The sequence below is a fragment of the Plutella xylostella genome, chromosome 17, assembly GCF_932276165.1.
Source record: "Plutella xylostella chromosome 17, ilPluXylo3.1, whole genome shotgun sequence".
Classification (NCBI taxonomy): domain Eukaryota; kingdom Metazoa; phylum Arthropoda; class Insecta; order Lepidoptera; family Plutellidae; genus Plutella; species Plutella xylostella.
This window is the reverse complement of record NC_063997.1, coordinates 35,157-63,059: the sequence shown is the minus strand read 5'-3', so window position 1 is coordinate 63,059 and position 27,903 is coordinate 35,157. Positions and strand designations below refer to the sequence as shown.

At 47.4% G+C, this 27,903-nt stretch overlaps 1 protein-coding gene across 2 annotated transcripts; it reads right to left on the bottom strand.

The window, feature by feature from the left end:
• Nucleotides 1–7: 7 nt before the first annotated feature.
• On the bottom strand, nucleotides 8–27,749 carry LOC105381765 (DNA topoisomerase 3-alpha). Of its 2 annotated transcripts, XM_048626830.1 has the most exons (19): nucleotides 27,384–27,748; nucleotides 26,813–27,022; nucleotides 26,434–26,559; nucleotides 25,643–25,769; nucleotides 18,489–18,659; nucleotides 15,366–15,541; nucleotides 15,193–15,284; nucleotides 14,775–14,962; nucleotides 9,151–9,268; nucleotides 8,529–8,622; nucleotides 4,768–4,879; nucleotides 3,920–4,023; nucleotides 3,678–3,800; nucleotides 3,251–3,389; nucleotides 2,875–3,095; nucleotides 1,450–1,831; nucleotides 979–1,246; nucleotides 611–723; nucleotides 8–344 (listed from the first exon to the last, which is right to left on the bottom strand). In XM_048626830.1, exons 1-19 carry the CDS (start codon nucleotides 27,570–27,572, stop codon nucleotides 166–168), a joined length of 3,132 nt encoding a protein of 1,043 aa, XP_048482787.1. In that variant the 5' UTR covers nucleotides 27,573–27,748; the 3' UTR covers nucleotides 8–165. The 2 variants fall into 2 exon arrangements, with proteins under 2 accessions (XP_048482787.1, XP_048482788.1); XM_048626831.1 differs by lacking the exon at nucleotides 18,489–18,659 and having other exon boundaries at nucleotides 27,384–27,749.
• Nucleotides 27,750–27,903: the final 154 nt, after the last annotated feature.

Sequence of the window (27,903 nt, the reverse complement as noted above, 5' to 3'; positions counted from 1 at the left end):
TTATGGCATGTAAATAAATAAGATATAAACAAAACTCCTAAAGCTATTAAAGCTCATAAGGTTGCTTAAAGTAAACATATCGTTTACCTGAGGTACTTCTTAACTTTACAAAAGGTACAAAATATAGATTTGTACAATGTGTATTGTATGTGTAGTGTAGTGTAGTCAGTCGTTGGTGGCCTGCGGGCAGCGCGCGCGCGTGTGCCCGGGCTGGCGACACAGCCCGCAGCGCCGCCCGCCCGCCCCCGCGTCGCCGCCCCCGCGCCCCCGCCCGCTGCGCGCGCGCCCCCGCGTGCCGCCCCCGCCGCCGCCGCCGCTGTACCCGCTGTCGCCCCACTCTCCACCTGCAACAAACAGATAGGAATTACATATTCATATGAGACAGATAAACCAAATTAGCAAAACAAATATTAACTCTTCTAGAGAACGTCAGAAGTAAAATACACAGTAAATATTTAGTTCCCATTTCTGAGACCGACGATCACAAACAGTAGACCGGTAGTGGGGGGATGAAGAAGACCGATATCCGAGTGTTGTGGCGCTGCTTGGGAGAGACCTTTGTCCAGCAGCGGACGTGACATATGATATTTGACAAGTGTGGTGCGTGTACCGGCGGTGGGCGCTTCGTCGGCCCACTGGAAGAACTGGCAGCGCCGCGAGTAGTCGCGCGCGCAGCCCAGGAACTGCCGCCCGCGGTTTGCGCCCTCCTTCTGCACCGTCAGCCTGTAAGCAACACACTCTTACTGCATTGTACTAACAACATGGACACTATATTCACAATTTTGGAGCAAGACACAGTGAAAAGACGTTAGATGAGCACGCATTTAATAACGTACTCATCTTACGTCGTTTCAGTTCGGTAGTGTCTCATGCGGCTTGTGGTGAATATGTGATCATAGCACTGTGACTGTGACAAATTTCAGATAAAATTTATTATGAATTAGAGGTGTGGTCATATTGTCGATGGAGGTGCCTCACCTCTTGCAGGGCTCCCCGCAGTCGCAGCGCACGTCGTCGCCCCCGCCCCCGCCCCGCCCCCCCCGCGCAGGAGCCGCACCCCCGCTCAGCGCGCCCCAGCCGCGCGCCGCCCCCGCCCCCTGGCTGGAGACATCGCTCCACGAGCCGCGCCCGGAGTCCGCCCCCACGCCGCCCCCCGCGCCCGCCTCCGCCGCCCCCTCCGGCGCCCACAGGAAGAAGTCGCAGCCGCCATTGTCCTTGCCCACCGCGCACTTGTAGAACTTCTTGCCTATTGTGACACACAAATAATCGATATTGTAAATTAGGATAGAAGGTGTTTCGGACACCTCGCCACACAGTCATAGGCATAACATTCAGATTATGTTGATTGAAATATTACTCGGTAAGCTAAGGTAATAATTAAAAAAAAGATGAATGGTAATCTTGTTAGATGCTAGATGTAGGTTTGACAGTAGCACGCATGTGACTGACCGCAGTTGGCGTTCTGCTTGCGCACGGTGAGCAGCAGCGCGGGGCGCCGGCAGCCGCACTCCACGGCGTTGTCGCCCGCCGCAGGGGCCGCGGGGGCTGCGGGGGCTGCGGGGGGCGCCGCCGGCCGGGCCACGGTGTTGTTGATGGTAGGCCGGGCGGGCGCCGGGAGCCTAGTAGAAGCCGGCGGGGGACGCGCAGGGGCCGGGGGCCGCGCGGGGGGCTGGGGCCCCGCGGGGGCCGGGGGCCGCGGGGGGCGCACGCCCAGCACATCCAGCAGGCGCGGGTCGCAGCCGCCGAGGCACGCGCGGTGCCCCGCGGGGTACAGGTGCTGCACGGAGTTGTTGCTCCACGACAGCTCCACCAGCTTGAAGTCGGGCCCGCACTGGGAACCACCACATTCATTATTAATTACTGGATGTTCACTTGAGGCGCATATATCTAATACTGGCCCTGTAGCACAGGACGCTATTAAGACGTGACAAAAGTCTTCCGTCGTGCTCGCTCTTGAGGCTGCGCGATGTGAGTGAGCGCGATGCAAAACTCATGTCACGTCTGGAAAAAAAGGAAAATGTTTGATTCCTTAGGTCAAGGGGTAGCCAAATCACCCCCATGTATGTTCAGCAATTTTTAGTAGTTTAGGAGTTATGATTTTTTTAACAAATTTTCTACGAAAATCGACCTCAGCTGAGGAAGCTGAAACTTATATGGTTAAAAGAACAACTTAAGAGGATGACACAAAAATAAAAAATAATTTAAAAAAGTTATCCAAAAAAATAATAAAACATAATTGATCCACTGAGGTCGATTTTAGTAGAAAATTTGTTAAAAAAATCATAACTCCTAAACTACTAAAAATTGCTGAACATACATGGGGGTGATTTGGCTACCCCTTGACCTAAGGAATCAAACATTTTCCTTTGGACGTCACTCTTTGGGCCACCCTGTATACTAGCTGTTCCCGCGCGCTTCGCTTCGCCTTAAAAAGTTTTCCCGTGGGAATTCCGGGATAAAAAGTAGCCTATGTTCTTTCCCAGGGTCTAAACCGTATGTATACCAAATTTCTTTCATTTGTTCAGTAGTTTTGGCGTGAAAGAGTAACAGACAGACAGACAGACAGACAGACACAGTTACTTTCGCATTTATAATATTAGTTAGGATTAGGATTAGTTAGGATTCGTCACTACATAGTATAAAACAAAGTCGCTTTCTCTGGCCCTATGTCCCTTTGGATGCTTAAATCTAAAACTACGCAACCATGGTGATGGTGATTCAAGAGGAATGTTTACATGTATAATAACATCACAGTTTTTTATGTTGTGTAAGTATCAGCATTGCACCCGTACGAAGCCGGGCCGGGTCGGTAGTAAAAACGTATGAAATAAATGTAGAATGTGTAAAAATGGATTTAGTTCTGAAGCTTGGTACCTGTGGACACGTGTCTTCAGTGAGCGTGGCGTCCTTGACGAGCGGCGGCAGCCACAGCGCGTGGCGGCACGCCGGGTACCCCGCGCAGCCCACGTACAGCCGCGCCGCACCCGCGCCCCCCGCCCCCGCCCCCGCCGCGCCCCCCGCCCCCGGCGCCCCCGCCGCCGCCGCCGCCGCGCGCCGCAGCGACATGGTGTTGCCGCACGACGGACACTTCATCACTGGACAAGTAATGCATCATAAATTAAGGCAAAGTGAAGTATTCATAGCCCAAGCGAGTTTAAAATGCACAAAGTTCCATTCGAGAGAGCCAGGTACAGGTACTTACACCCCCACAGAGAATAGGAATAGATATCACAATAGATGATGTACCCACCAGTGAGGTCCCGGGGCTCGCCTGGCTCGGCGGGCGCGGGGGGCGCCCCCGGCTCGGCCTGCAGCGTCTCAGCCAGCGCTTCGTCCAGCCGCCGCGCCTGCGCTGCCGCCACCACGTACACCTGCTTGTACGCCGCCAGCTGCAACACGGACACGGCTCAGTGTGTATGTGTGTGTGTTTGTGTGTGTGTGTGTCTGTGTGTGTGTGTGTGTGTGTGTGTGTGGTACCTGGTGCGCCAGCACGGCGGCGGGGGGCCGCTCCCCGCGGCACACGGCCTGCAGGTGTGTGTGTGTGTGTGTGTGTGTGTGTGTGTGTGTGTGTGTTTGTGTGTGTGTGTGTGTGTGTGGTACCTGGTGCGCCAGCACGGCGGCGGGGGGCCGCTCCCCGCGGCACACGGCCTGCAGGTGTGTGTGTGTGTGTGTGGTACCTGGTGCGCCAGCACGGCGGCGGGGGGCCGCTCCCCGCGGCACACGGCCTGCAGGTCGGCCTCCAGCGCGGCGCGCAGGCGCGGCCGGGACATCTCCAGCCGCATCGCCGTGTACCCCTCTACCTGACACAACATTCATGCTCAATTAATGCTTGGCCTTTTCAGTATCTCCTTGATCCCACTTAACAAAGATCCAGCTGTTTGTAAAATAAGCAAGCTACAAGTGAAACGAGTATACATACGAGGCCGAGCCCCAGCGGCGAGGGCAGAAGGCGGCCCGCCTCCACGCCCACGTACTCGCGCTTCTTGATCGTCTCGATGTGCTCCGCGTGCGTCGCGTCCGTGCCTGCAACACACACACACACACACTGAATATCAACAAATATGTGCCTGCACAGTGCACACACAGGGTATCCACACATCTGTGCCTGCATACAACACACATAGGGTATCAACACATCTCTGCCTACACACAACACTTACAGGGTATCAACATAATTATCATTACTGCACACAACAAACACAGGGTATCAACACATCTGTGTCTGCACAGTGCACACACACAGGGTATCAACACATCTATTGCTACAAACAACAAACACTGGGTATAAACACATATGTGCCTCCACAGTGCACACAAAGGATATCAACACATCCATTCTTACACACAGCAAACATTAAAAACATTACCCTCCTCCTTCGGCAGTCGGGTAAATAGACCCGAGAACAAATGTAATGTCTGTTTTTAAACCAATATCTGCCCTGGTATCAAACCCGTGACCTACGGCATAGCAGTGAGGGTCACTGAACATTACACCATTCGGTCGTCTTGTGTGTAAATATGTAGGCTCTGCCTAGTTCACGTTGGATGGGCGTGTGTGAGATACCCCTACATATTGATGTCGATTCTGAAGGCAGAAATTCTAAATTTAGAGCTGACAAATCCTTAAATTCTTTGTTTAAAATTCGACTCTATGATTTTTTCCGTAAATGTCATTTTATGCTAGCAATTTTTTTAGTTTCACAGCGTTAAAATTAGAATTTCTGCCTTCAGAATCGACATCATTGCAATGGTTAGTCTGTTGGTTACCGATGCCGTGCTTGTCCATGAGCGCGATGAGGTCGGCCTCGGTGAGCAGCGCGGGCGGCGCGGTGGCCGACTCCGCCAGCCGCAGCTCGCTCGGCGCGAAGCTCGAGCCCTCCTGCAACAATATACTATATGGTATACAAGCTGCCCCAAAGTAAGGGGGGTGCTAGAGGTAGCCGCAAGGATCTCCCTTTGAGTATTTAAAAAACTGCATTTTCAAAAAAACAAAAAACACCTTATCGGGGTATTTTTGCTATTATTAAATGGACGATAAACCTGGTAGTGGTGGATGTAAGTAGATACGTACCTGGTAGGGGTGGATGTAAGTAGACACGTACCTGGTAGGGGTGGATGTAAGTAGACACGTACCTGGTAGGGGTGGATGTAAGTAGATAGTATAGAAGTGGATGTAAGTAGATGTAAGTGGAGAGTAATTTGTAAAAATTGACGTTCATCAGAAAATTTTATATTTGTACGATGAATAAAAAAAATTGACTTTGACTTTGATACGTACCTGGTAGGGGTGGATGTAAGTAGATACTAGTGATGTAACGAATGTGTGTTTTTGAACATTCGCGAATGCGAATGCGAATATCTGAAATTGATATTCGCGAATGCGAATATTCAGTTTGTGTTCAAATTTGGCGCCATTTACTTGTATGGTTTGGTGGCAGTCTCATACTGAACGAGGTACGTTCTGTTCGAGGCGCATTCCGAATCAGACTACTATAGACAGAACACTAGTCACAATTTTTTTTAAGTAGTTCCACCTTTTGAAGCCTCTTTAGTCGAGCTAGCTTTAGTGATCGTAACTGATTACTGAGGTTAAGCAGCACATGGCACGGACAGCGATTGGATGGGTGACCGATTTCAAGTGTTTTTTTTCTGGACGCTTCCTTGTTTCCGACGGCACGTTAAGCCGTGGGTCCCAGTTGCTGCTTCGGCAGCAATCGTTAAGCCTAGTCAGAGGCCTTCCGGCAGCTTGAAAACATCTGACAGTCGGGTTGCCTACTTAGGGCCGGCGGCGCCCACTGCCGGCACGGCATGGCATAGCAGGGCAAAGATTTATTACTAATGTAGTTATTTTGAATCTTATTTATATTACGGTAATTGACTGGTTTCATAGTTACTTGCACGGGCGCCGGCAGCGAATCCGTATTGAAGAGTCCTACTCTGTTTGGTGTAGTACTACGGCTGGTGTCCCGCAAGGTGGCGTGTTGTCTCCTCTTCTCTTCGCAATATTCATAAATAGTATATCCAACAACATCTCTTCTTCCTACCACCTTTATGCAGATGATCTACAAATTTATAACCATGCTCCAATTTCCGACCTCCCAGTTGCCATACATAAAACCAACACTGACTTGGAGTATATACTGGCGTGGAGTCAAAATTACGGTTTGAAAGTCAATCCAAACAAAACGCAGGTCATTATATTAGGCAGCCCCAGATTCAGCTCATTTGTTGACTACAATGCCCTCCCTCCAATAGTTTTTGATGGTGTCCACATACCTTGGAGTAAACAGGTGAAAAACTTGGGGGTCTACATGGACAATGCTATGACCTGGAAGACGCAGCTTGACGAGGTCAGTCGGAAGGTGTTCGCTTCTGCAGGATCACTCCGCAGACTGCGAAATTTCTTGCCCACAGCCACCAAAATTGTGCTTTCTCAATCCCTACTTCTTCCTATTCTAGATTATGCCGACTCATGTTATCCCGATCTTACCGAAGAGCAACTTAACAAACTTGAGCGCCTCCAGAATGTCTGTATACGGTTTATATTTGGTTTACGCAAGTATGACCATGTTTCAGAGTATCGCGCTAAGCTCAAGTGGCTCCCCATTCGCCTTCGCCGGAATACTCACATTCTTTCACTTCTTTACTCAATACTGTTTAACCCAGCGTACCCCGATTATCTCAAAGAGCGATTTCACTTTCGACATGAATCCCACAGCCGGGGTTTGCGTTCCTCACAAAACCTACGGCTGAATATTCCACCCCATACTACAAAATTCTTCAGTGACTCCTTCACCATACAAGCGATCACTTTATGGAACGATCTCCCACTTAGTATACGGAAAGCACCGTCATTGGCCTCATTCAAAAGGATGTTAAAAGACCATTTCCTCGGCTCTTGAATGAAGATCACTATATCCTCTTTAATATGCTTATTATTATATATAAGTAACGTGGTATGTATTTTATTATATATTAATATATATTTTAATATATTATATATTATGATGCTAGGTATATAAATTATATATGTAAATATATTGTAGGTAGTATGTATTGGTATATTAAATATCTATGGTATATTCTTTATTCCTAGTACACTTTACCCTTCTTTACATCTAAATATCCTTCCACCCAAAGGTTGTCTGGAAGAAATCGCTTTTAGCGATAAGACCGCCATTTGTACATATGTGTTAGATTAAGTTTTGTATTGTTGTCCATATTTTTGTGTGCAAATAAAGAATATCTTATCTTATCTTATTTCAATCAGTTTAGAATTCAAGTTACTTTATTTGGATGCCACGATGCCGCGACGAGTCGCAGGATGCTGCAGCATGATGCGGCACGCCGCAGGATGTCGCGGCGCGCCATTGCATCCCACGAGGCTTCTGCGTCACTTTGGGATGGAGGAATTATGCTTGCTAGCTAGTTGAAATAAGGTTGAAACTTATGCAAAACTGATGGATGCGTGATGGCTTTGCCAAGGCATGCCACTGAATGCCGCGGAATGTCGCAGCTCGCCACGGGATGCCACTGCACTAATTTCCGTGCCATGCCATGCCGTGCCGGCAGTGGGCGCCGCCGGCCCTAAGTGGGCAACTTCCTCACTAGGTCACTAGGCCAGCGTAGTGGACTAGGCCTAAACCCCTTCCTTCATTGGAAGGAGACCCGTGCCCCAGCAGTGAGGATATCTAGCCCCGTAACTGTTACGACACATTGCGACTGTGTGCGGACGGTTTCTGAGTGTGTAACGGTTCTCACACAATATAATAATAAGGCTGACAGTGACACTGACACGATTACCTACGGGTGCTCTAATAGATTTCAGTGCGTAGGTATCGGATGACTGTCTCAATTTTGTTTCGAGATTTGCCAAGTGGATACAAACTCATCCGACAGATTTATCATTATAAATAATACCAAATGATAAAGTAAGGGTGATAATGTGATTAACAAGGTTACTTGTAATAAAAAGGTTATAAACGAATGGATTTTGATTTTTTTTACGTACCATTATTTTCAAATAGTTTTTTTATAATTTATACTGACATTCGCAAAACATTCGCACAAAATTTTGCGAATGCGAATATCCAAAAACATGCGAATATTCGCGAATGCGAATGTGAATATTGGTTACATCACTAGTAGATACGTACCTGGTAGGGGTGGATGTAAGTAGATACGTACCTGGTAGGGGTGGATGTAAGTAGAAACGTACCTGGTAGGGGTGGATGTAAGTAGACACGTACCTGGTAGGGGTGGATGTAAGTAGACACGTACCTGGTAGGGGTGGATGTAAGTAGATACGTACCTGGTAGGGGTGGATGTAAGTAGACACGTACCTGGTAGGGGTGGATGTAAGTAGACACGTACCTGGTAGGGGTGGATGTAAGTAGACACGTACCTGGTAGGGGTGGATGTAAGTTGATACGTACCTGGTAGGGGTGGATGTAAGTAGATACGTACCTGGTAGGGGTGGATGTAAGTAGATACGTACCTGGTAGGGGTGGATGTAAGTTGATACGTACCTGGTAGGGGTGGATCTGCTTGGCGCTCCAGGAGTCGTAGGGGTACACGTCCAGGTAGTTGCGCTCCGTCACCACCAGCCCCGTCGCAGAGAACCTGACACACACACACACACACACATATAGATCAATATACGTACAATACCCATTACTTATAATACGACCACTTTAAAGTGTAGTATACATATGCACTTTCGTTAATTAGTTTAAAACTATAAACACATATTTGACGAGACGACGGTAGATTTTAAGTTTTATCATTCATTCGATCTGATCAAACATTATTTAATCTGTCTACCGTCCCGCTTGCTTTGGCAGTATAGGTAGTGTCAAAGCAAGACAGCAATAGATTTAGAGCGTTTAAATGAAAATACTGTACAAGTCACCCTAAAATGCATAACTTTTGACTGGTGCCAATGTAGGATATTATATTTAAGTCTTAAGTTCTTTTTTTTTTGCACTCCCATACAATTTACTCCTTGTACCTCCTGCAGGTTGACTGGTAGAAAATGGTTTTAGCATTAAGTCCGCCAGATTGTACATAATTACTTTTGTATATTGTGCAAATGAAGAATAAATAAAAAAATAATTGTTTTTGAATGAATGAATGTGGTTGCCCGCTCACCGCTCCCCGCCCATGTCCGCGGTGGCGGTGGTCTCCAGCCCGCGCGCGTCGGCGGCGCACGTCGCCAGAAACGAGCGCACCACCAGCTCGTACACGCGCGCCTCGTTGCCCGACAGGTCTGTGTAATGACGCGACAATCATATATGTGTATGCTAAGTAGGGGTGTTGCCACACTACATCTGCGGGGCGCAACAATACTTATATGTGGGGACATCTCACACACAGCCATTCGATCCCAAGCTACACAATTTTTGATAGATAGATAAATATTATATGCACATTAACATCCAAGACACCCGAGTACAAATATCTCACTTATATTTGCCACGGTCAGAATCTTCGGCATAGCGGTCAGGGTCAGCAATTTGTACGGGATCACAGATATACGTAAGTATAGTGGAGTATATGTCATTAAAAAACGACGATACGGCTCGCGACCTATCACGTGAGTACAAATGTACACCATATGAGAATAAAGCCTCTATAAATAAAAGAGATTAAGAGGAGAGTATAGCTTCGCGATCCTAGCGAAATAGGTATTTAGGAAAAGTATTGCTGTCGCTCGTGCACTCGCCCGCGCCGGGCACCGCGCACACACATGCAAGTAGCGTCACGCACACATCGATGGACGCTGCCGCGCCGCCACCGCCGCCGCGCCACCGCGCCGCCGCGCCGGTTGGCGAGAAATTGCGACCTAACACGGAGTGTCTTCGTCTTACCTTCATATTATTATTTCTGTGTTGTGATTGTGAGTTGTGACTTGTGACCTTGTGAGCGAAACTTGAAATTATTGAAGATAAATAGAAAGAAGTATAAGTAATTAGTGATAATTTCATGTGAGTAAGTATTTTATTATGTAGGTAATTACCAACCTAGTAACGAGTTAGTAGGTAAGTACATAAAATGGATTTTTGATGATTGGAAAATATACCTTTTGCCGGTACTTGGACTATCATTTTGTATGTAAGGTTATTTAGATCTATATATGCAGTGAATCTAAAAAATATTATGATAGTTTTGTAAAAATATAAGTTTATAAGTACCTACTAACAAAGTTTCGGGGCTGTTTATAGATGTTGAGTTGTCTTAGTATTTATTTCTTTTAGCATGAGAAGCAAAAGCAAGGAGTCTAAACTTTCAAGCGAGACACTCGAGCTTATGAGGCAGAGACGCGAATTTCCGTCGGCAGGTGACACTTCGTCAGAACTACGGGTACTCAACAAGCGTATAAAGAAGCTGATTCGAAGAGATCTCCGTCGCTCCAACACGCGCGCCATAGAAGCAGCAATTGAGCAAAATCGGGGGTCAAAAGTCTTCGTTCAGCAACTTGGGAGAGGCCACTTGACGAAGTTGAGGTCTGCAGATGGTAATATCGTTGCCTCTAAGCCGGAGGTTCTTGCCGAAATCGAAGGTTTTTACGGACAACTTTATGCTTCACACGCGCAGAAGTCTGTGGCTCAGCTCACCGATTCCAGAGCGCCACTAATACGCCACTATACTGACGACATCCCCGACGTCGACATAGGCGAGATTAGGATAGCCCTTGAGCAGCTTAAAAACAACAAGGCTCCGGATGAAGACGGAATTACTACAGAGCTTCTGAAAGCTGGAGGTATTGCAATCCTCGAACAGCTCCAGAGGCTCTTCAATTCGGTTCTTTACAATGGCATTACACCGGAGGCATGGTCTGAGAGCGTCGTGGTATTGTTCTTTAAGAAGGGCGACAAAACCCTTCTGAAGAACTATAGACCGATTTCGCTTTTAAGCCATGTATACAAGCTGTTCTCAAGGGTTATCACGACCGCTTGCCCAAAAGTTAGACGAGTTTCAGCCCCCAGAGCAGGCTGGGTTTCGAAAAGGCTTTAGTACAATAGACCACATCCACACAGTAAGGCAGATTATACAGAAGACCGAAGAGTATAATCAGCCTCTGTGTCTAGCCTTTGTGGACTATGAAATAGCCTTCGACTCCATCGAGACCTGGGCAGTTTTGGAATCCTTGCAGAGATGCCAAATCGATTGGCGCTATATCGAGGTGTTGAGATGTCTGTACAATGCCGCTACTATGACTGTCCAAGTAAGGACCACAAGACAAGACCTATCCAACTGCAACGTGGAGTGAGAGAGGGGGATGTGATATCTCCGAAACTGTTCACCAATGCATTGGAAGATGTCTTTAAGACGTTGGACTGGAAAGGACATGGCATATGTATAAATGGCGAGTACATGTCACACCTCCGCTTCGCGGACGACATCGTTATTATGGCAGAATCTCTGCAGGAACTCAGCTGGATGCTAAGTGGCCTAAATGCTGCTTCCCGACGTGTAGGCCTCGGTATGAACTTGGACAAGACGAAAGTCATGTACAATGCTCACATCAAACCGGAGCCAGTCACCGTTGGTGAGGCAACAATCGAAGTTGTGCAAGAATATGTCTACCGGGCAGACTATTCGGCTAGGCAGAAGCAACTTCGACAAGGAGCTCGCATCCAACTGGGTTGGGCTGCATTCGGGAAACTTCGTCACATATTCTCCTCGGCCATTCCTCAGAGCCTGAAGACAAAAGTCTTCAACCAGTGCGTCCTGCCAGTGATGTCGTATGGTGCAGTGACGTGGACACTGACGGTAGGACTGGTCCACCGATTTAAAGTCGCTCAGCGTGCTATGGAGAGAGCTATGCTTGGGGTTTCTCTGATGGATCGTATCAGAAATGAGGTTATCCGTCAGAGGACCAAGGTTACCGACATAGCTGTCAAAATATGCAAGCTGAAGTGGCAGTGGGCTGGTCATATCTGCCGAAGAACCGATAACCGTTGGGGTAGACGAGTTCTCGAGTGGAGACCACGAACAGGCAAACGCAGCGTGGGACGCCCTCCTGCCCGCTGGACTGACGACCTTAGGCGGGTGGCGGGTAGTGGTTGGATGAGGAAGGCCGAGGACCGAGTGTTGTGGCGCTCTTTGGGAGAAGCCTATGTCCAGCAGTGGATGATTATTGGCTGATGATGTCTTAGTATACTTACCTAAGTAATTATATCATAGAATACATTTTATTATTCGCTTTTGTGGCCTCAAGTCAATTTATAGTAAGTAAGTAAGTATTATATTTTTATGTAAGTAACTATGTTAGTTTAGATGTAAGTAAATAAAATTTCCTAAGTAACCTAATCCATGTTGAGTGAGGATTAAATATAATATAGTCACTAGTAATTTAATAAAACCATAAAACTTGGAACTTTAGTAAAAAAACAATAAAGACGACATGGTATTAATTTATTAAGAAATACTTTACTTTAAAAATACTTTTACTTAAAATTTTCTTAAATGTGAAGGCTGAGCTTGTTTTTTATTATTTAAATTATCTCATCGTGGATCTGTTTTAGTACAATAGACCACATCCACACCGTAAGGCAGATTACACAGAAGACCGAAGAGTATAATCAACCTCTGTATCTAGCCTTTGTGGACTATGAAAACGCCTTCAACTCCATCGAGACATGGGCAATTTTGGAAGCGTTGCAGAGATTTCAAATCGACTAGCGCTATATCGAGGAGTCCGTACGATGCCGCTGGACATGGCATAATATGTATAAATGGCGAGTACATGTCACACCTCTCTGTTTCGCGGACGAAATCGTTATTATGGCAGAATCTCTGCAGGAACTCAGCTGGATGATGGAAGTGGCCTAAATGCTGCTTCCCAACGTGTAGGCTTCGGGGTATAAATTGGGACAAGACGAAAGTCATGTAAATGCTCACATCGAACCGGAGCCGGTGATCGTTGGTGAGACAACAATCGAAGTTGTGGAAGAATATGTCTACCTCGGGCAGACTATTCGGCTAGGCAGAAGCAACTTCGACAAGGAGGCTGCAAGGCGCATCCAAGCGCGCTGGGTTGGCCATATTCTTCTTGGCCATCCCTGAAAGCCTGAAGACTAAAGATTTCAACCAGTGCGTCCTGCCAGTGATGACGTATGGTGCAGAGACGTGGGCACTGACGGTAGGACTTGTCCACCGATTTAAAGTCGATCAGCGTGATATGGAGAGAGCTATGCTTGGGGTTTCTCTGATGGATCGTATCAGAAATGAAGTTATCCGTCAGAGGACTAAGGTTAAGGTTACCGATATCGCTGACTAAATATGCAAGCTGAAGTGGTAATGTGCTGGTTAATCTGCCGAAGAACCGATAACCATTGGGTAAACGAGTTCTCGAGTATATAGACCACGAATAGGCAAACGCAGCGTGGGAGGCCTTCCTGTCTGGATCAAAGACGACGACCACAAGTATATTTTTTTTGTAAAGCCAGGTATTTTGTCTTTTTATTTTCATTTCACCATTGAAAACTTTTATTCAAGATATTTAATAATGATCAAAAAAGTCAGAAAGAAAAAGCTAATTTCAAAAAAGAAATTCCGGGTCGCAATGGGGTACCTACGTAAGTACATGGCCACACGTATCCGATGTGTGTAATTGTAAAATAATGTGTTTTTAAATCCGATAAGTATGCGTACTACTTCGAATCCTAATCATGGAGACCATAAATCCGTCGTATGGAATGAATATTGTGAATACTGTAGCAGTGTAACATACACATACATACATGATATAAAACCGAAAGGGTCAAGGGGGTCGCGAAATATTTTTTTATTCCAGGGGGGTCGCGTCATGAAAAAGGTTGAAAAACACTGTTCTAAACAACTTTTGTTTTACGACTTTTGTAAATTCGTGAAAAAAAATCTACTGTCTATGTCTATAGTAAAAAATCTCATAGCCAACAAAGTTTATATGAATTAGCAAAAATAAAATTCGCAAACAATCAAAAATGACGAGTTGTGTCACTATGATTCGGATGTGCAATTTAACATGGGACATCCTGTATATCTATAGATATCGATAACGCAGGCGGGATCCCATCTCTACTATCGACTTCACTATGGACATCCCTATCGTACGTGTGCTTTGCTTCCCCCCCCGACCCTCAATCGTGCGATAGAGAGCACTGCAGCTCGGGACTGACAATAGGTACTTTTCTTGATGAAATTCTGGTTTTGGGAGAAAACGTTTTACACTAACTAAATATCAACCAATCTCTTTGATTTTAGTGTCAATCGCTTCAGCTTAATATATTCTAGGTTTATAGGTTTCGCTTTTTTAAAAAAAATACGTTGTTATTGATCCACAAACGGCTTAATTCAACAAAGTCGCAATCACAAAAAAAACTTTATTTGAGGTGCCTATAAGTTTGAATCTATAGAAAATTTTGAAAAAAGGAAAACCTATAAACCTAGTTATTCCTTGTGTCAATAACATATTAAAAAATCATGGAGATTGGATAATATTTAGGGGTAGTAAAACGTTTTCTCTTTTTGTATGGACGAGCAAGTGCTATACTCTCCTCTTAAAAAAAAAATAATTGTACACCATACCCGTTTTCTAAACTACGTATTTATTTACAGTAACCTGTAATTCCCGACGACTTGGTCATAAATTGTTTCTGTCAGACTGCCGTCAGACTGAAGGTATAGTGCCTGTAGTACAAATGTACAGCGAAAAGCAGGTGACTACCCCATCGGGGATTACAGTGGTGAAAATAGGTATGTATGGAGTATATAGTGTGTGTACGTACTGTCGGCGTGCCTGGTGGGGTGTATGGGCGGGTGCGCCTGGTCGGTCTTGCGGCCGGCGCGCGGCGCGGGGCCCGCCGCCAGCAGCGCCGCCGCGAAGGCCCCCCAGCGCGCGTCCCCCTGCTGCTGCGCCACCAGCGGCGCCAGCGCCAGGCTCGCCGGGAACATGTTCGTCTCCGTGCGCGGGTAACTGCACGCAAACAACATCATATCTATCTATACATAGCTAGTACAAAGCAAACTCGATTCCCGCCAATTTCATTACTGTAATTTATCTTTAGAACTACGCAACGGATTTTGATGCTGTTAATAAATAGGAGTAAAACAGGAACTTTAATTATTATAGAGAGCTGGAAACATAATATATTGTTCCCGCGCTTATCAGCGCTGGTTCGGCTAAGCATAAAAGTGTAAACTCACCTGATGAGTCCGCTGGTGTAGAGCTTCTCCGCGATGCGCATGGTCTCCTTGGCGCTGATCTTCAGCTTGCGCGACGACAGCTTCTCCAGCTCCTGGAAACAAATGCAATCTTTTACAGTAAAGGGTCAAGACACCGACATAGTGATGTTAGAGTGAGTGTGGTATGTACTGACGATGGTGTCGAGCGGCAGCGGGCGCAACTTGGTGCGCGGGCGCGTGGTGACGTCACGCACGGCGACACGGCCCGCGTCCTCGCACGTCGCCAGCAGCGCCGCGCCCGCCGCCGCGTCGAACACGCGCCCGCGCGCCCACGCCCACTCCACCGTCAGCTCCCCAACCGTGTGCGACACTGCAACCACAAAACTCAAAGTCAAATGTTTTTACCCGACTGCCGAAGGAGGAGGGTAATGCTTTTCGATTGTATGTATGTTTCTTTGTTTCCTCCTATAGCCTAAACGACTAGATAGATTTTGATGATGAGGTATCGTTAGAAGCGTAGTGATTGCGCGATGGTTATAGGCTATGTGACGTTACATTAAAATGTATATAGCGCCCTCTAGAGGACATTAAGTGATGATCGAAAAAATAATATTTTTCTAACTATGCCGTGTGGGGTATCAAATGAAAGGGCTTGATTAGCACATTACAAAAATATGCATATTGTAGGTATTCAAATAACAACCCCAAAATTATTGAAATAAAAAATGTTCCTGAACTAAAACCCGACTACTGAACAAAAATTTCTTACAATAAAAACAACTAAAAAGTTACAAATAAAAAAATATAATTATAAACAAACAAAAAACCCTGACTGCACGCTAAAAAGATGAAAACAAGTCCCAATGTTAATGGAAAGTATCGCAGGCGGGGACCAACTTGACCGCCACACACAAGGCCGTTTTCTAAGTAACTTTCAGCTAAATGGTGAACCCTCTGCTAGTCCCCGCCTACGATACTTTCCATTAACATTGGGACTTGTTTTCATCTTTTTAGCGTGCAGTCGGGTTTATACATTGAGTATGAATGGTCTGGAGACGAAATAGGCAGACGTTCCCCTCTGGCGGGGTGGTAGGCCAGAAAGGCCCACCGATTTATAAAAACTAGTTGCAATCTCAATTTTCACTAGACTCAATCTAGTTGGCAAAGCGTTCGTTTCATAGAAAATGATTTGTTTACATACTAAAATGACAGCTTCAATTCATAGAATATCCGGATTCCGGATTTGATCACAGATTTGGTCATGGTTTATTGTTATTAGCTGTTTCCTAGCAACCAATGTCTAAAAAATGCAATAGTGATGTACGTACCGGTATGTAGATATGTATTAATCGACAAAAAAGGTCATAGTTGGGAAGCGTCCGTAGTCGAATTGGCTTCAGTAATCGTAACTGATCACTGAGGTTAAGCAACAACAGACACGGTCAGCCATTGGTAGGTACAGCATGAGTTACCGATTTAAAATGTTTTTTTCTGGATACTTCCGTGCTTCGGACGGGACGTTAAGCTGTGGGTCCCGGTTGCTGCTTCGGCAGCAGTCGTTAAGCCTAGTCAGAGGCCGCCCGAAGGGGCGGCTTGAAAGCATCTGACCGTCGGGTTGCCCACTTACTCGACAACTTCAGTGCATTGTACTCATTCAAAAACGGCGATACGGCTCGCGACCTATCACGTGAGTATAAATTTACAGCGAAAAGCGGGTGACTTCATTTATTAATCATTCCTAATTAAATTTAACTATACCTAATTAATTTGAAATTAGTATTTCTAACCCATGTTCTCGAATTCATCGATAACACTTATCGATAACTGTTACATCCATTGGCAAGAAAAATGAAGACACTGTGTTCATTATTAAGCCCCATCCATACGCTTGCTGTTTGTCACAAACACGGCAAACAGCAAACAAAGTCACAAACACCAACCACAATCACCGAACACAAACAGCCATCCACAGTCATGCTCGGCGAACGCTCATAACATTCCGAACCGGCAAACACGGCGGACGACGAGCTATTACTTTCGGGTTGACATATTTTTATTATATAAATTAAAGCAAGAGAAAGAAAAAAGGAAAATAAGAAGAAAGCAAAGACGATGGTGTAATAATGGTGGCGATAATAATAATTAAAAAAAAAAACTGACTTCTTCTTTTTAATTATTATTTTATTTTATAGTTTTTAGTTTATTTGCAATAATTTTTAATCAAAAGTAAGATGCAAATGATACCAAAAAGTCCTACTAATCAATACGAATCATTCAAGCCTAAACACGAGGTAGTTGCTATATACTGTTGAGGAGTTCCCTTGACTGCCTTCCGTTTCCATCATCAGATCAGCTCAAGGTCACCATCATATTTTTTTGTTACAAGAACTATATTTATGTTTTTAATTTCATTAGAATCGGTTAATATGTGTCCAAAATGGAAATTCATACCCTGTTTTTACCCCTTTACCCACCCTTAGGGGTGAGATAAAATTCTGAAAAAAAATGGGACCACCTGAGAGCTCAACCCAATCCAAAAGAAAAAGAATTTTCAAAATCGGTTCACAAACGGCGGAGTAATCGGTGAACATACATAAAAAAATGCGCATCAACGAAAAAGTGTAGCAAGTTGATACGTCCGCCTCCTCCAAGTTCAGCGCGCATACTGATCGCTGCCAGACGTGTGGATACGTAGAAAACTGTTTGCCGAACATCCTTTGATCTGGCAAGAAAAACCGACACCGATGCCGAACACTGGCGAACACAAACACAAACAGGCAAACAACGACAAACACCCATCCACACGTCAGTGTTTGCTGTTTGCTGTTTGCCATTGTTCGCCGAGCGTGTGGATGGGGTATTAAATGTCACTTCACGTAACCCTTATTGCTGGGAATTAAAACTCATAATGATATGTCCCATGAGACATAATCATGGTAAACGGTAAAATTTCCCCCCGCAAAAAATGGCAGACTTTTTTGTATCAAGAAAGATCGCTATGACGCTTCCCGAGGGTACACCCGAGTCCGCGTTGTTCTATGGGTTAAAAAAAAAAAAAAAAAAAAAAATTATTTATTTCAAAGCCAAAAACATAAGAAAAGGAACAATCTTACAAAGGTTCATAAAATAAGTATAGGCTGTACAGAATATGCTTAAATCGTGTCCCCTGATTCCCAAACTAGGTAGAAACCTGTACGATGAGGATCAGCGGTCACTCACCGTGCGAACAATTTATATATAAAAGGGGTTTATATATAAAACTTTCTTTTAATATTTATTCATTAGGTGTTTCAACATTAGGAAATCGAGTAGCTTACTTTTGATCTTCCAGAAGGGCTCCGCGACGAAGTTCCGGATGGCGTTGTAGCGCTCGACGACGAAGCCGAGCGTGGGGAACTGGCACGAGCCGTAGCTGAGCAGCCGCCGCGCCAGCGCCGCCGGGAACACGCGCGTCAGCCGCAGCGTCTGGAAGCGCGTGAACGCCGCGCCTGCAACCACACTCGCTAGAGTCCACATCGCGAGCTCGCAGTTAGGGATGCCCGATCTGAATCGATCTTTTGGAAGATCGATTCACGGCCATACGATCTAGCGATTTTTTTAATCGATTCAATGGCATGCGATCTTTAGGAAAATCGAATCGTATGCAGAGAAGATCGTATGAAAAAATCGTATCATCAGAAAACGAAACTCCCCAGTTCTTATTGGTTGGTTCACTCACTGTTTTGTTCCCCAATAAGTGGATTAGTCAGATTTAGTCAGATGCACTCGATTATGAGAGTAGTTTCACTCGGATTTCTTCCCCAGTGAGGGACTGAATCGTAATAGGCTAGAGCGCAGTCAAATGCAGACGGTTGAAATCTTACATTAATTTAGTTATATAAATTAAAAAAAACTTGCATGCTTAGTTGCTTACTTTGTCTTAATTTTTTTAAATTAACGATCTTTCGATATTGTTTCAAAGCCATACGATTTATATCAAGAATCTATTAAATACTTTTTATGGTACTGTTAGGGGTGGACTGTATTTGAAAGTCTTCTTCAGTTTTCTTAGTTGTTTATTGTTCCGCTTCTGTTTTCTGAATGACAAATTTTCATACAAATTGGGCCTATATATATAGTCAGAATTAGTCACGCAAGCGATACCTGTCTGAGTGAGATACCTAACTCTAATTTACCTACCAATGAAATCAAAGTATTTACATCTTACAAACTATGATTACGAAACTATTATGTACATGTTATTTCTAAGCTAAACTTAATCTAATCTTCTTAGCCTAGGTATTTTCGTCGTGAACATTCTCCCGCCGTCGCTATCTTGCGATTCTATTGGCAGCACGACGATCCTCTTCGTTGGTCGACGCAGCACGTGCCCGTTGCTCGTAGTGATGTCGACGACTCGCACGATGTTGTCCTTCCCTGGATGGACAGCTGTGACTCGTCCTCGGGGCCAGGTGTTGCGGGGGTTGTTGGAGTCGCACACGATGACCAGGTCGCCGATCTTCGGTTGGCTGCCGGTGCTGTGAGGCTCCCGCCGGTGTTGGAGTAGCGGTAGGTACTCCTGCATCCACCTCTGCCAGAAGACGTCTGCCAGCCGTTGAGCTCGTCTCCAGTGCTGTCGTGCGTGGTCGTCCTCTTCACTGAAGGTCCCCGGCGTCGGCACGTGGCAGTTGGGCCCGATGAGCAGCAGGTTCGGTGTGAGAGCCACGGGGTCGTCCGGACTCACCGCCACGTGAGTGAGTGGGCGGGAGTTCACGGTGCTCTCCACCTCAGCCAGCAGGGTGCTGAGTGTCTCGTCGCTGGGGTACTTCTCGTGCAGCGTCGCTCGCAGGGCGTCCTTCACCGTGCGCACCATCCGCTCCCACGCCCCGCCCATGAATGGTGAGGCGGGCGGTATGAAGCGCCACATGATGTGTCGGCGCGCAGCTTCCTCCTGCAGGGCCTCCGTGGCGGCCTCGGTGAGCTCGTTGTCGGCAGCCTTGAAGCCCGTTGCGTTGTCGCTCCACAGCTCGGTCGGGCAGCCGCGCCTGGCTATCAGGCGGCGCAGCGTAGCGATGGTGGAGTCCGCGCTGAGTGAGGCCGCTACCTCCAGGTGCACAGCCCTCGTAGTCATGCAGGTGTAGAGTGCGACGTATCTCTTCTCTCGGTGTCGGCCCACAGTCACCTCGAGCGGGCCAAAGTAGTCTAGACCCGTGTAGGTGAACGGTCTGACATGGTGGGCCAGGCGTGCTGCAGGCAGGTCTCCGGTGGCGGGGCTGGACGGCTTCGCTTTCTTCATTCTGCAGGTGAGACACGACTTCACGACATTCTTCACAGTCGGTCTTATCTTGATTATCCACAGCCGTTGTCGTAATTCATTCACGACTATTTCAGTCCCGCCGTGGTGCAGCTGTTCGTGTACATGTTGAATGTACAGCCTCGTGTATCTGTGCTTTCCATCTAGCACAGCTGGGTTCGCCGTCTCTTCATTGATGGCGTCGGTGGCAGCGATGCGTCCCTTCAGGCGAAGTATCCCGTAGTCATCGGTGTAGGTACTTAAGCTTTTCAGCTTTTCAGTACCAGTGTGCGCGAAGTCGAAGCATTCTCGTTGTGAAAACTCGATCCATAGTCGCTCGGCGTGAATTAGGTGTTCCGCCGCGACTGTCTTGTACTTTCTTCGTGGAGTGTTTTCGTGCTTCTTTTTCGTGTTCGTTGTCGGTGCTCTTGCTGTGTTCTTCCACTCGCCGTCTTGAGGTGCATTTTCTCTTGTTCTCTTGCGTCGTGCGGCGTGAGTGGTGTGCTTGTTGGCACGACACAGGCTGACGAACTGTAGTACTCGAGCGGTAACACGTATGAGTCGTGTCCACCTCGAGAATCGCTCGATGTCCGGCAGGTGGGCGTGTCCGAGCGACACGACGGCGCAGTTCTCCTTCTCCTCGCCGGTCTTGGGTACTTCTTCCCTGTTCTCCGTGGGCCAGTGTTCTTCAGCGTGCCGCAGGAACTCGGGCCCGTTGAACCAGCGGTGTTGCGCGTCGAAGTCGTGCGGCGTGGCTCGAGTTGCGTCGTCGGCGACATTTTCAGCGGTAGGTACCCATCTCCACTCGCTTTTCTTCGTTGACTCTTCTATTTCAGCGAGCCTGTGAGCGACGAAGGTCTTGAATGTGCGTGACTCAGCTCGTATCCACGCCAGCACCGTCCGTGAGTCGCTCCAGAACACTCTTCTCGTGATGTCTTCATAATCGTGTTCTGATCGAGTTGTGTTCGAGATGCGAGTCCCGAGTACCGCAGCCTGTAGTTCCAGCCGCGGTATCGACGTAGGCTTGATTGGTGCCACTCTGCTCTTCGCCATGGCTAGTGTGATCTTCACGCTGCCGTCTGCTCGTTGTATTCTCCAGTAGGCGGCTGCGACATATGCCTCTTCACTTGCATCGACGAATGTGTGTAGTTCTCGCGTAGCAGTCGGCTCGTAGTCGTAGCACCTCGGAATTCGTAGCTCTCGTAGCGCTTGTAGGTTGGACAGCCAGTTGTGCCATCTGCCTTGCAGTTCCTCGGGAATAGGGTCGTCCCAGCCGGTCCCGTAGCGCCATGAGTCTTGCATTATTCTCTTGGCCGGCGTAGTCACGGGCGAGATCCAGCCGAGCGGGTCGTAGAGCGACATGATCACGCTGAGTGCTTCTCTCTTCGACGGCGGACGGTCCCCTCGTAGCACCTCAGCCGGCGTCTTATGAGTGTTAGGACGAAAGCCGAGATTGTCTTCGTGTACGTGCCACATGAGGCCGAGTGTCTTCTCTATTTCGCTCCCGCCGATGTCGATCGTAGCTGTCTCGGCGTCGGTGACGAGATCGCGTAGTACTCGTCGCTCGTTCGATGCCCATCCGCGTAGTTCGAAGCCCGCTTGTCGATGTATCTCGTCGACTGTCTTCGTGACGTGCTGGGCCTCCTCCACCGACGTGAAGCTTTGCAGGTAGTCGTCCATGTAGTGGTTCTTCTCGATTGCTCGGACGGCCTCGGGGTGCGTGTCGGCGAAGTCTCTGGCGTTTCTGTTCTTGATGAAGAGTGCTGTGCACGGTGATGATGATGCGCCGAAGATGACGGACGTCATGCGGTACTCGTCTGGTGTACCCTCCCGCCGGTTGCCGCGCCAGAGGAAGCGCAGCGCGTCTCGGTCGCACTCCTTGATGCGTATCTGCATGAACATCTCTTTGATGTCCGCGCTGACTGCGTAGGGGTGCTGCCTGAACCGCATGACCACCCCAGGGAGTGACTGAAGCAGGTCGGGGCCGGTCAGCAGCATGTCGTTCAAGCTGCGTCCATGTGACTTCGCTGCGGCGTCGTGCACCAGTCGTATCTTCTTCTTCTCGGGGTTGCAGACGGCGAAGTGCGGCAGGTACCACGTTCTGTCTTGCGTCGGGAGTGTGGTGGCGGGCTCGGCGTATCCGGACTTCAGCATATTCTCCATGCGTTCTTCATACTTCTTCTTGAGTTCTGGGTCACGGTCGAGCTTGCGTTCGAGGCTGCAGAGTCGTTTCAGTGCGTCTTGACGGTTGTTAGGTATTTTCTCATTTTCTTGTTTCCATAGCAACCGAGTTTCGAAGCGACCATCGGGCAGCCGGCGACTTTCCTCTTCCAGTTTTCTCGTGGCTTGCTCTTCTGGATCTGTCGTCGGTTTTCTTGCTTCGATGCCCAGGGACTCCAGCTCGAAGTAGTGCTTCATCATTTTCTCCATTGATTCTTCAGCGCTCGTGACGTGTCCGCAGAAGTTGATTGGTTTGCTCTGTGTGGTGCGGCAGCCGTGCAGTACCCAGCCGAGCTGTGTGCGAGATGCCACAGGCTGGTCGCGGCGGCCGTCTCGGACTTCCCTCGAGACAATTAAGTCCCAGTTGTCCTGGCCGATGAGCAGCTTCGGCGATGCCCCCTCGTAGGCGAGTTCTTCTTGGATGTCGCTCAGGTGGCTGCAGTCGTCGACTTCTTCTCTCTTCACCGTCTGAGTGATGAAGTCGAGCTTCTCGACTGTGCGTGCGTCTTCAAGCTTGAACTCTTCTTGTGCGTGCTTGCCCCGTATGGTGAAGTCGACTTTCTTGCTCTTCGAGTGTCGAACTTCTTTGCCGCTGACTCCTTGCACCCACATCGGATCAGTGGGTCCGTCGAGGCCGAGAGTGTTGGCCACGTCTGCGTCGATGATCGTGATGGTGCTTCCCTCGTCGAACAGTGCGTAGGTTTCTATACTGGAGTGAGGGCCAGTAAGTACCACGGGCGCTATTTTCAAGTAAGCGCGGCGGCGCTCGCTCTTGTTTGCTGCGACGGTCGGCTTCTCTGTCGTGGACGCGGTGACCTCTTCGTGCTTCTCTTCTTTCTTCGCGGCTTCATGATGTAGGAGCTTGTGGTGGCGCAGGTTGCAGCCGGAGACACCGCAGGGCTTCGCTTTGCACGTGAAGCGGCGATGTGTGCTACGTAGGCAGCGGAAGCACATCTTGTTCTGCTTCGCTATTTCCCAGCGCTCGTCAGTCGTCTTCTCGTTGAACTTCGTGCATTCAGGTAACTTGTGAGCCTGTTTGCACATAGGGCAGCCGTCCTCTTCTTCCTTGTGTGTGTTCTCGGCGGCGTAGGTACGTTCCGTCTTCTTTTTCGCAGCTTTCTCCCTCGCACTCACGGGTGTAGGTGCGCTGTTGTTGATCTGCTCGAGCGCGGCGTATGGGCCGCACTTGTCCGCTTCGTGGTTCAGGTAGGTGGACAGCTTCTTCAAGTTCGCTTCTTCTCCATGTTGCGTGAAGTTGTACTCGTACCATTTGTCACGAAGAATCGGTGTGAGCTTCTCTATTGCAGTGCGCTCGATCTCCGGGTTGTAGAGGAAGTGCGGTTTCTTCAGTGCTTCGATCGTAGCTACGATGTTGGCCAGCTTGCTTGCGAAGATGCACAGGTCACGTGGGCTCTCAGCTAGCTTCGGTAGTTTCTTCACTTTGTCGAGCTCGTTGAGTATGAGTGCTTCTGGCCGCCCGAACCGTCGTTCCAAGCCCTGTATAATGACGACAGGGTTCGGATCGCTGATAAGTAGACAGCTGACGGCGTCGAGGGCGGCCCCACGCAGGCTTTTTCTCAGGCGGGCGACGTTTTCTATCTTCGTGAAGTACTTCTCGGTTTCATGGTAGGCCGCACGAAACGGTAGCCACTCGCTGCTGTTTCCGTTGAACGTAGGTAGATCTTGAATGTACCGTGGCGGCTCTCTGTAGCCGCCACCGCTCAGCACACTCTTGAATAGTGCGGCGAGCTGCGTGACGTCTTCACTCGACGACTTTTCTTGTTGGCGCTCGGGAGGCGCGCGCTCTTCATGCTGCGGCGCCTCGACGACCCGTGGTGGTTCCGTAGGTATCCACGGGGTGGGAGGGGCCTGTGTCTGGCCCCTCACGGGGGACGAGCCTCTTGCATGGCCCGCTGTGAGAGCGAGAGCAGGGGGCGGGGGCTTAGAGGATTGCTCCTGCACCCACTGCTCGATGCGCTCGCTCTTGTCGACGATATCTTCGTCTTCCTCGTCGGACGAGTCCTCCGCTTGTATCCGCATGAGCTTCACCTTCGCTAGTTCGGCGGCGGCTTGTGCTTCCTTCTGTTGCGCCTCGGCCAACCGCTCCTTAGCCTCCAATTCCGCGAGGAATCTCTTGCGGGAGGCTTTGGAGTGATGTGACCGGGGCCGTAAGGTAGCTGGCTGCGATGTGACTTGACGCACCACAGTGACCACGCTCGTTTCCTGAGGTGGCGGCGTCGCAGGGCGCTCTGATCCGGTAGCGCTTGCGTTCGCTGCCGACGTGGTCGTGGCGGATGTCTCAGTCGCACCGCTTCCCGTAGTCGTAGTCGTCGTCGCGGTGTTGCTTGTGCAGACCGTGCTTGATTCGGCGGTACTGGACTCTTCCTTCCGGCTACTGTGGCTTCTAGTAACCGGCATGGTCGTTCTTCTTTATTCCTTTTTCGGCTCTTCGATAGACCACTGTTCAGTAGGTCTGCCAATTTTCTTTCTTCTGATCCGGCTCCTCGAAGGTCCAATGTTTCTTCTGATCCGGTTCGAAGTACCAATGTTAGGGGTGGACTGTATTTGAAAGTCTTCTTCAGTTTTCTTAGTTGTTTATTGTTCCGCTTCTGTTTTCTGAATGACAAATTTTCATACAAATTGGGCCTATATATATAGTCAGAATTAGTCACGCAAGCGATACCTGTCTGAGTGAGATACCTAACTCTAATTTACCTACCAATGAAATCAAAGTATTTACATCTTACAAACTATGATTACGAAACTATTATGTACATGTTATTTCTAAGCTAAACTTAATCTAATCTTCTTAGCCTAGGTATTTTCGTCGTGAACAGGTACGATCTTCCAAGATCGATTTAATCGATTCGAAGCCATACGATCTAGATCGAGAATCGATTCACGGTGTTACGATCCATTACGATCCAAAAGATCGATTCAAGGCAGAAAATCTGGCATCCCTACTCGCAGTATACGTACCGATGCGCAGGTCGAGCTCGGCACGCACGTCCACGGCGGCGCTCACGCGCGCGTCCGGCGCCGCCAGCGCCCCCAGCGCGCGCCGCACCGACGCGCCCGTGATCTCGGAGAACTTGGCGCGGTGCACCTGCCACCAGAACATGGCACCATAGTACATTATATCGCATATAGTGAATTGTATGGTAGCATATTGTATTAGTATAAATTCACGTTTTTTTTTTATTCTCCCATAAAATTTGCTCCCTGTACCGCCTGCAGGTTGACTGGTAGAAAATGCTTTTAGCATTAAGTCCACCTGATTGTACATAATAGGCTACTTGACCCTTCTTTAAAGAAGGTCTCATATGATTGATAAAAAAATACTCTCATATATTTTTGGAGCTAGAAAATCCCAAAACTTAGTTTTAAAGTTTTACTTTTTGTAAACAGGCGAAAACGCTCTCAGTCATATTTGTATTAGAATTGTCTATGCCATGGTGTGGAATGATGTGACGTCAGAAGGGAGCAAATCATTCATTTATCACAGTTAAAGATACCACTACACTTAAAACTCTTGACACAGCACGAGGCAGCTGACGTCACAACATGACGGATAGCATTCTCAGGGTTCAAAATAATAGTAAAAAATAATAATTTTTAAATTGAAATTATGTAACCATCCTGGAGTTTAATTAGCCTATTACTTTGGTAGGTATACATATTGTGCAATAAAAGAATAAAATAATAATAATCATGACTGTGTAATGAAATTAATTGTACATAAATAAAGAAGCATAGAGCATAGATCCCACCTGTATATCGGGCCGCACGGCGCGGCACACCTCGATGATCTCGAACCCGATGTTCTCTCCCTCCCTGTCACAGTCCGTCCAGATTATCAGTCCCTGGCAGCTTCTTATTTCTCTTTCTAAAGTTTTCTGAAACATAGTTGAAAGTAAGTTAATGTAAATTAAGGGCTTGTTTCACTATGTCTGGATAAGATTTTATCTCACAGGTAGCCATATGTGGAAAAGAAATGCCGTCACTGTCTAACACATAATTACAGAGTGCAACAGCTTGTCTTTTATGCCACAGGTATATCGTACATCGTACAGGATACAGGTAGCCATTATCCAGACATTGTGAAACAGGACCTAAGTTTAATTTAAGTATTATAATGAAACGAAGTACCTTGATGTTTTCATAGTTGGGCGGGCAGTACTTGTAGACGGGCGCATCGAAGAGCGTGAGCGGGCTGCAGCGCTGCCACTGCTTGTACTCGCCCACGAACTCCAGCGCCAGCAGGTGCCCCGACACCGACGTCATCACCATGTCGCACTGCTGCCCCTGCACCTCCGCAGAGAACTCGTAGATCTTGTTGAACTTTGATAGACCTTCTCTCTGTAACATAAAGTAGAACATAAATATGTCACATAAGGGAACCTGTCACCACGGTTACCAACCCTAGTCTAGGTCTAGTGTTACTGGGAATTACTATTAATATGATGTATTTTTATCGAGCATGGACTCTTTGAGCATGGAGGGTATATATAGTAGTAGATTTTGATTTTTAATGGTACCCCGAGATACGGGCAAAGCCTAGTTCGGGGGCCCCTGTTCATTTTGTGATTTTAAATGTAAGATGTGCGCAAGAATACTTTTTGTTTTTGTAAAATAAGATTTAATTTTTACTTAGGTATTATGTGTTTTATGTGCAAATAAACATTTTTTACTTTTTTTTTTTTTACTTTCATTAACATACCCGGACCGAGGTTCCACGGGAGAGGTGAAGAGCAATGTTCTTGGCAGCATCATTCTTCTCGGCAACATTTAAATACTTCATTTTTGATGTCTTGTACCGTATTATAATGTAAACACTGTTATTATTTAAGTTTGCACATAACTTAATAGCGACTTTGAGGTTAGGAAATGTTCGAAACATGAAATTCATAGCTTCTTAGATATCTATTTGATCAAACTATCAAAGCATAATTTTGAGTGGTCGTACACATAGCATTAAATGAATTTAAGTGCATAAATTAAAAACTGTATATTAAATTTTCAATAATTTTCACCCGCCAATGTTTCAAAACAAAACAATTTAAAAAAAAGGGTGTTATGTGAACAGAGTAGAGATTTCAACAGACTGTCGTTGACAGACTCAAAATTTGCACATCGCGCTTTGCCAAGCCCATGGAAAGCCGCGTACACACCGGGCCAACGAACGCCAACGAACAGCTGAAGACGAAGTCATCGAACATCCTGCTTTGATGCTTCATTTT

What these genes read in the sequence shown, in the direction of transcription:
- LOC105381765 (XM_048626830.1), bottom strand. Translation starts at nt 27,572, where the DNA reads ATGAATTTCATGTTTCGAACATTTCCTAACCTCAAAGTCGCTATTAAG. An exon ending in CTGAAGACACGTGTCCACAG is followed by an intron (nt 1,832 to 2,874) that starts GTACCAAGCTTC and finishes GGTGGTTCCCAG; the next exon opens with TGCGGGCCCGACTTCAAGCT. An exon ending in TGCGGGGAGCCCTGCAAGAG is followed by an intron (nt 724 to 978) that starts GTGAGGCACCTC and finishes TGTTGCTTACAG; the next exon opens with GCTGACGGTGCAGAAGGAGG.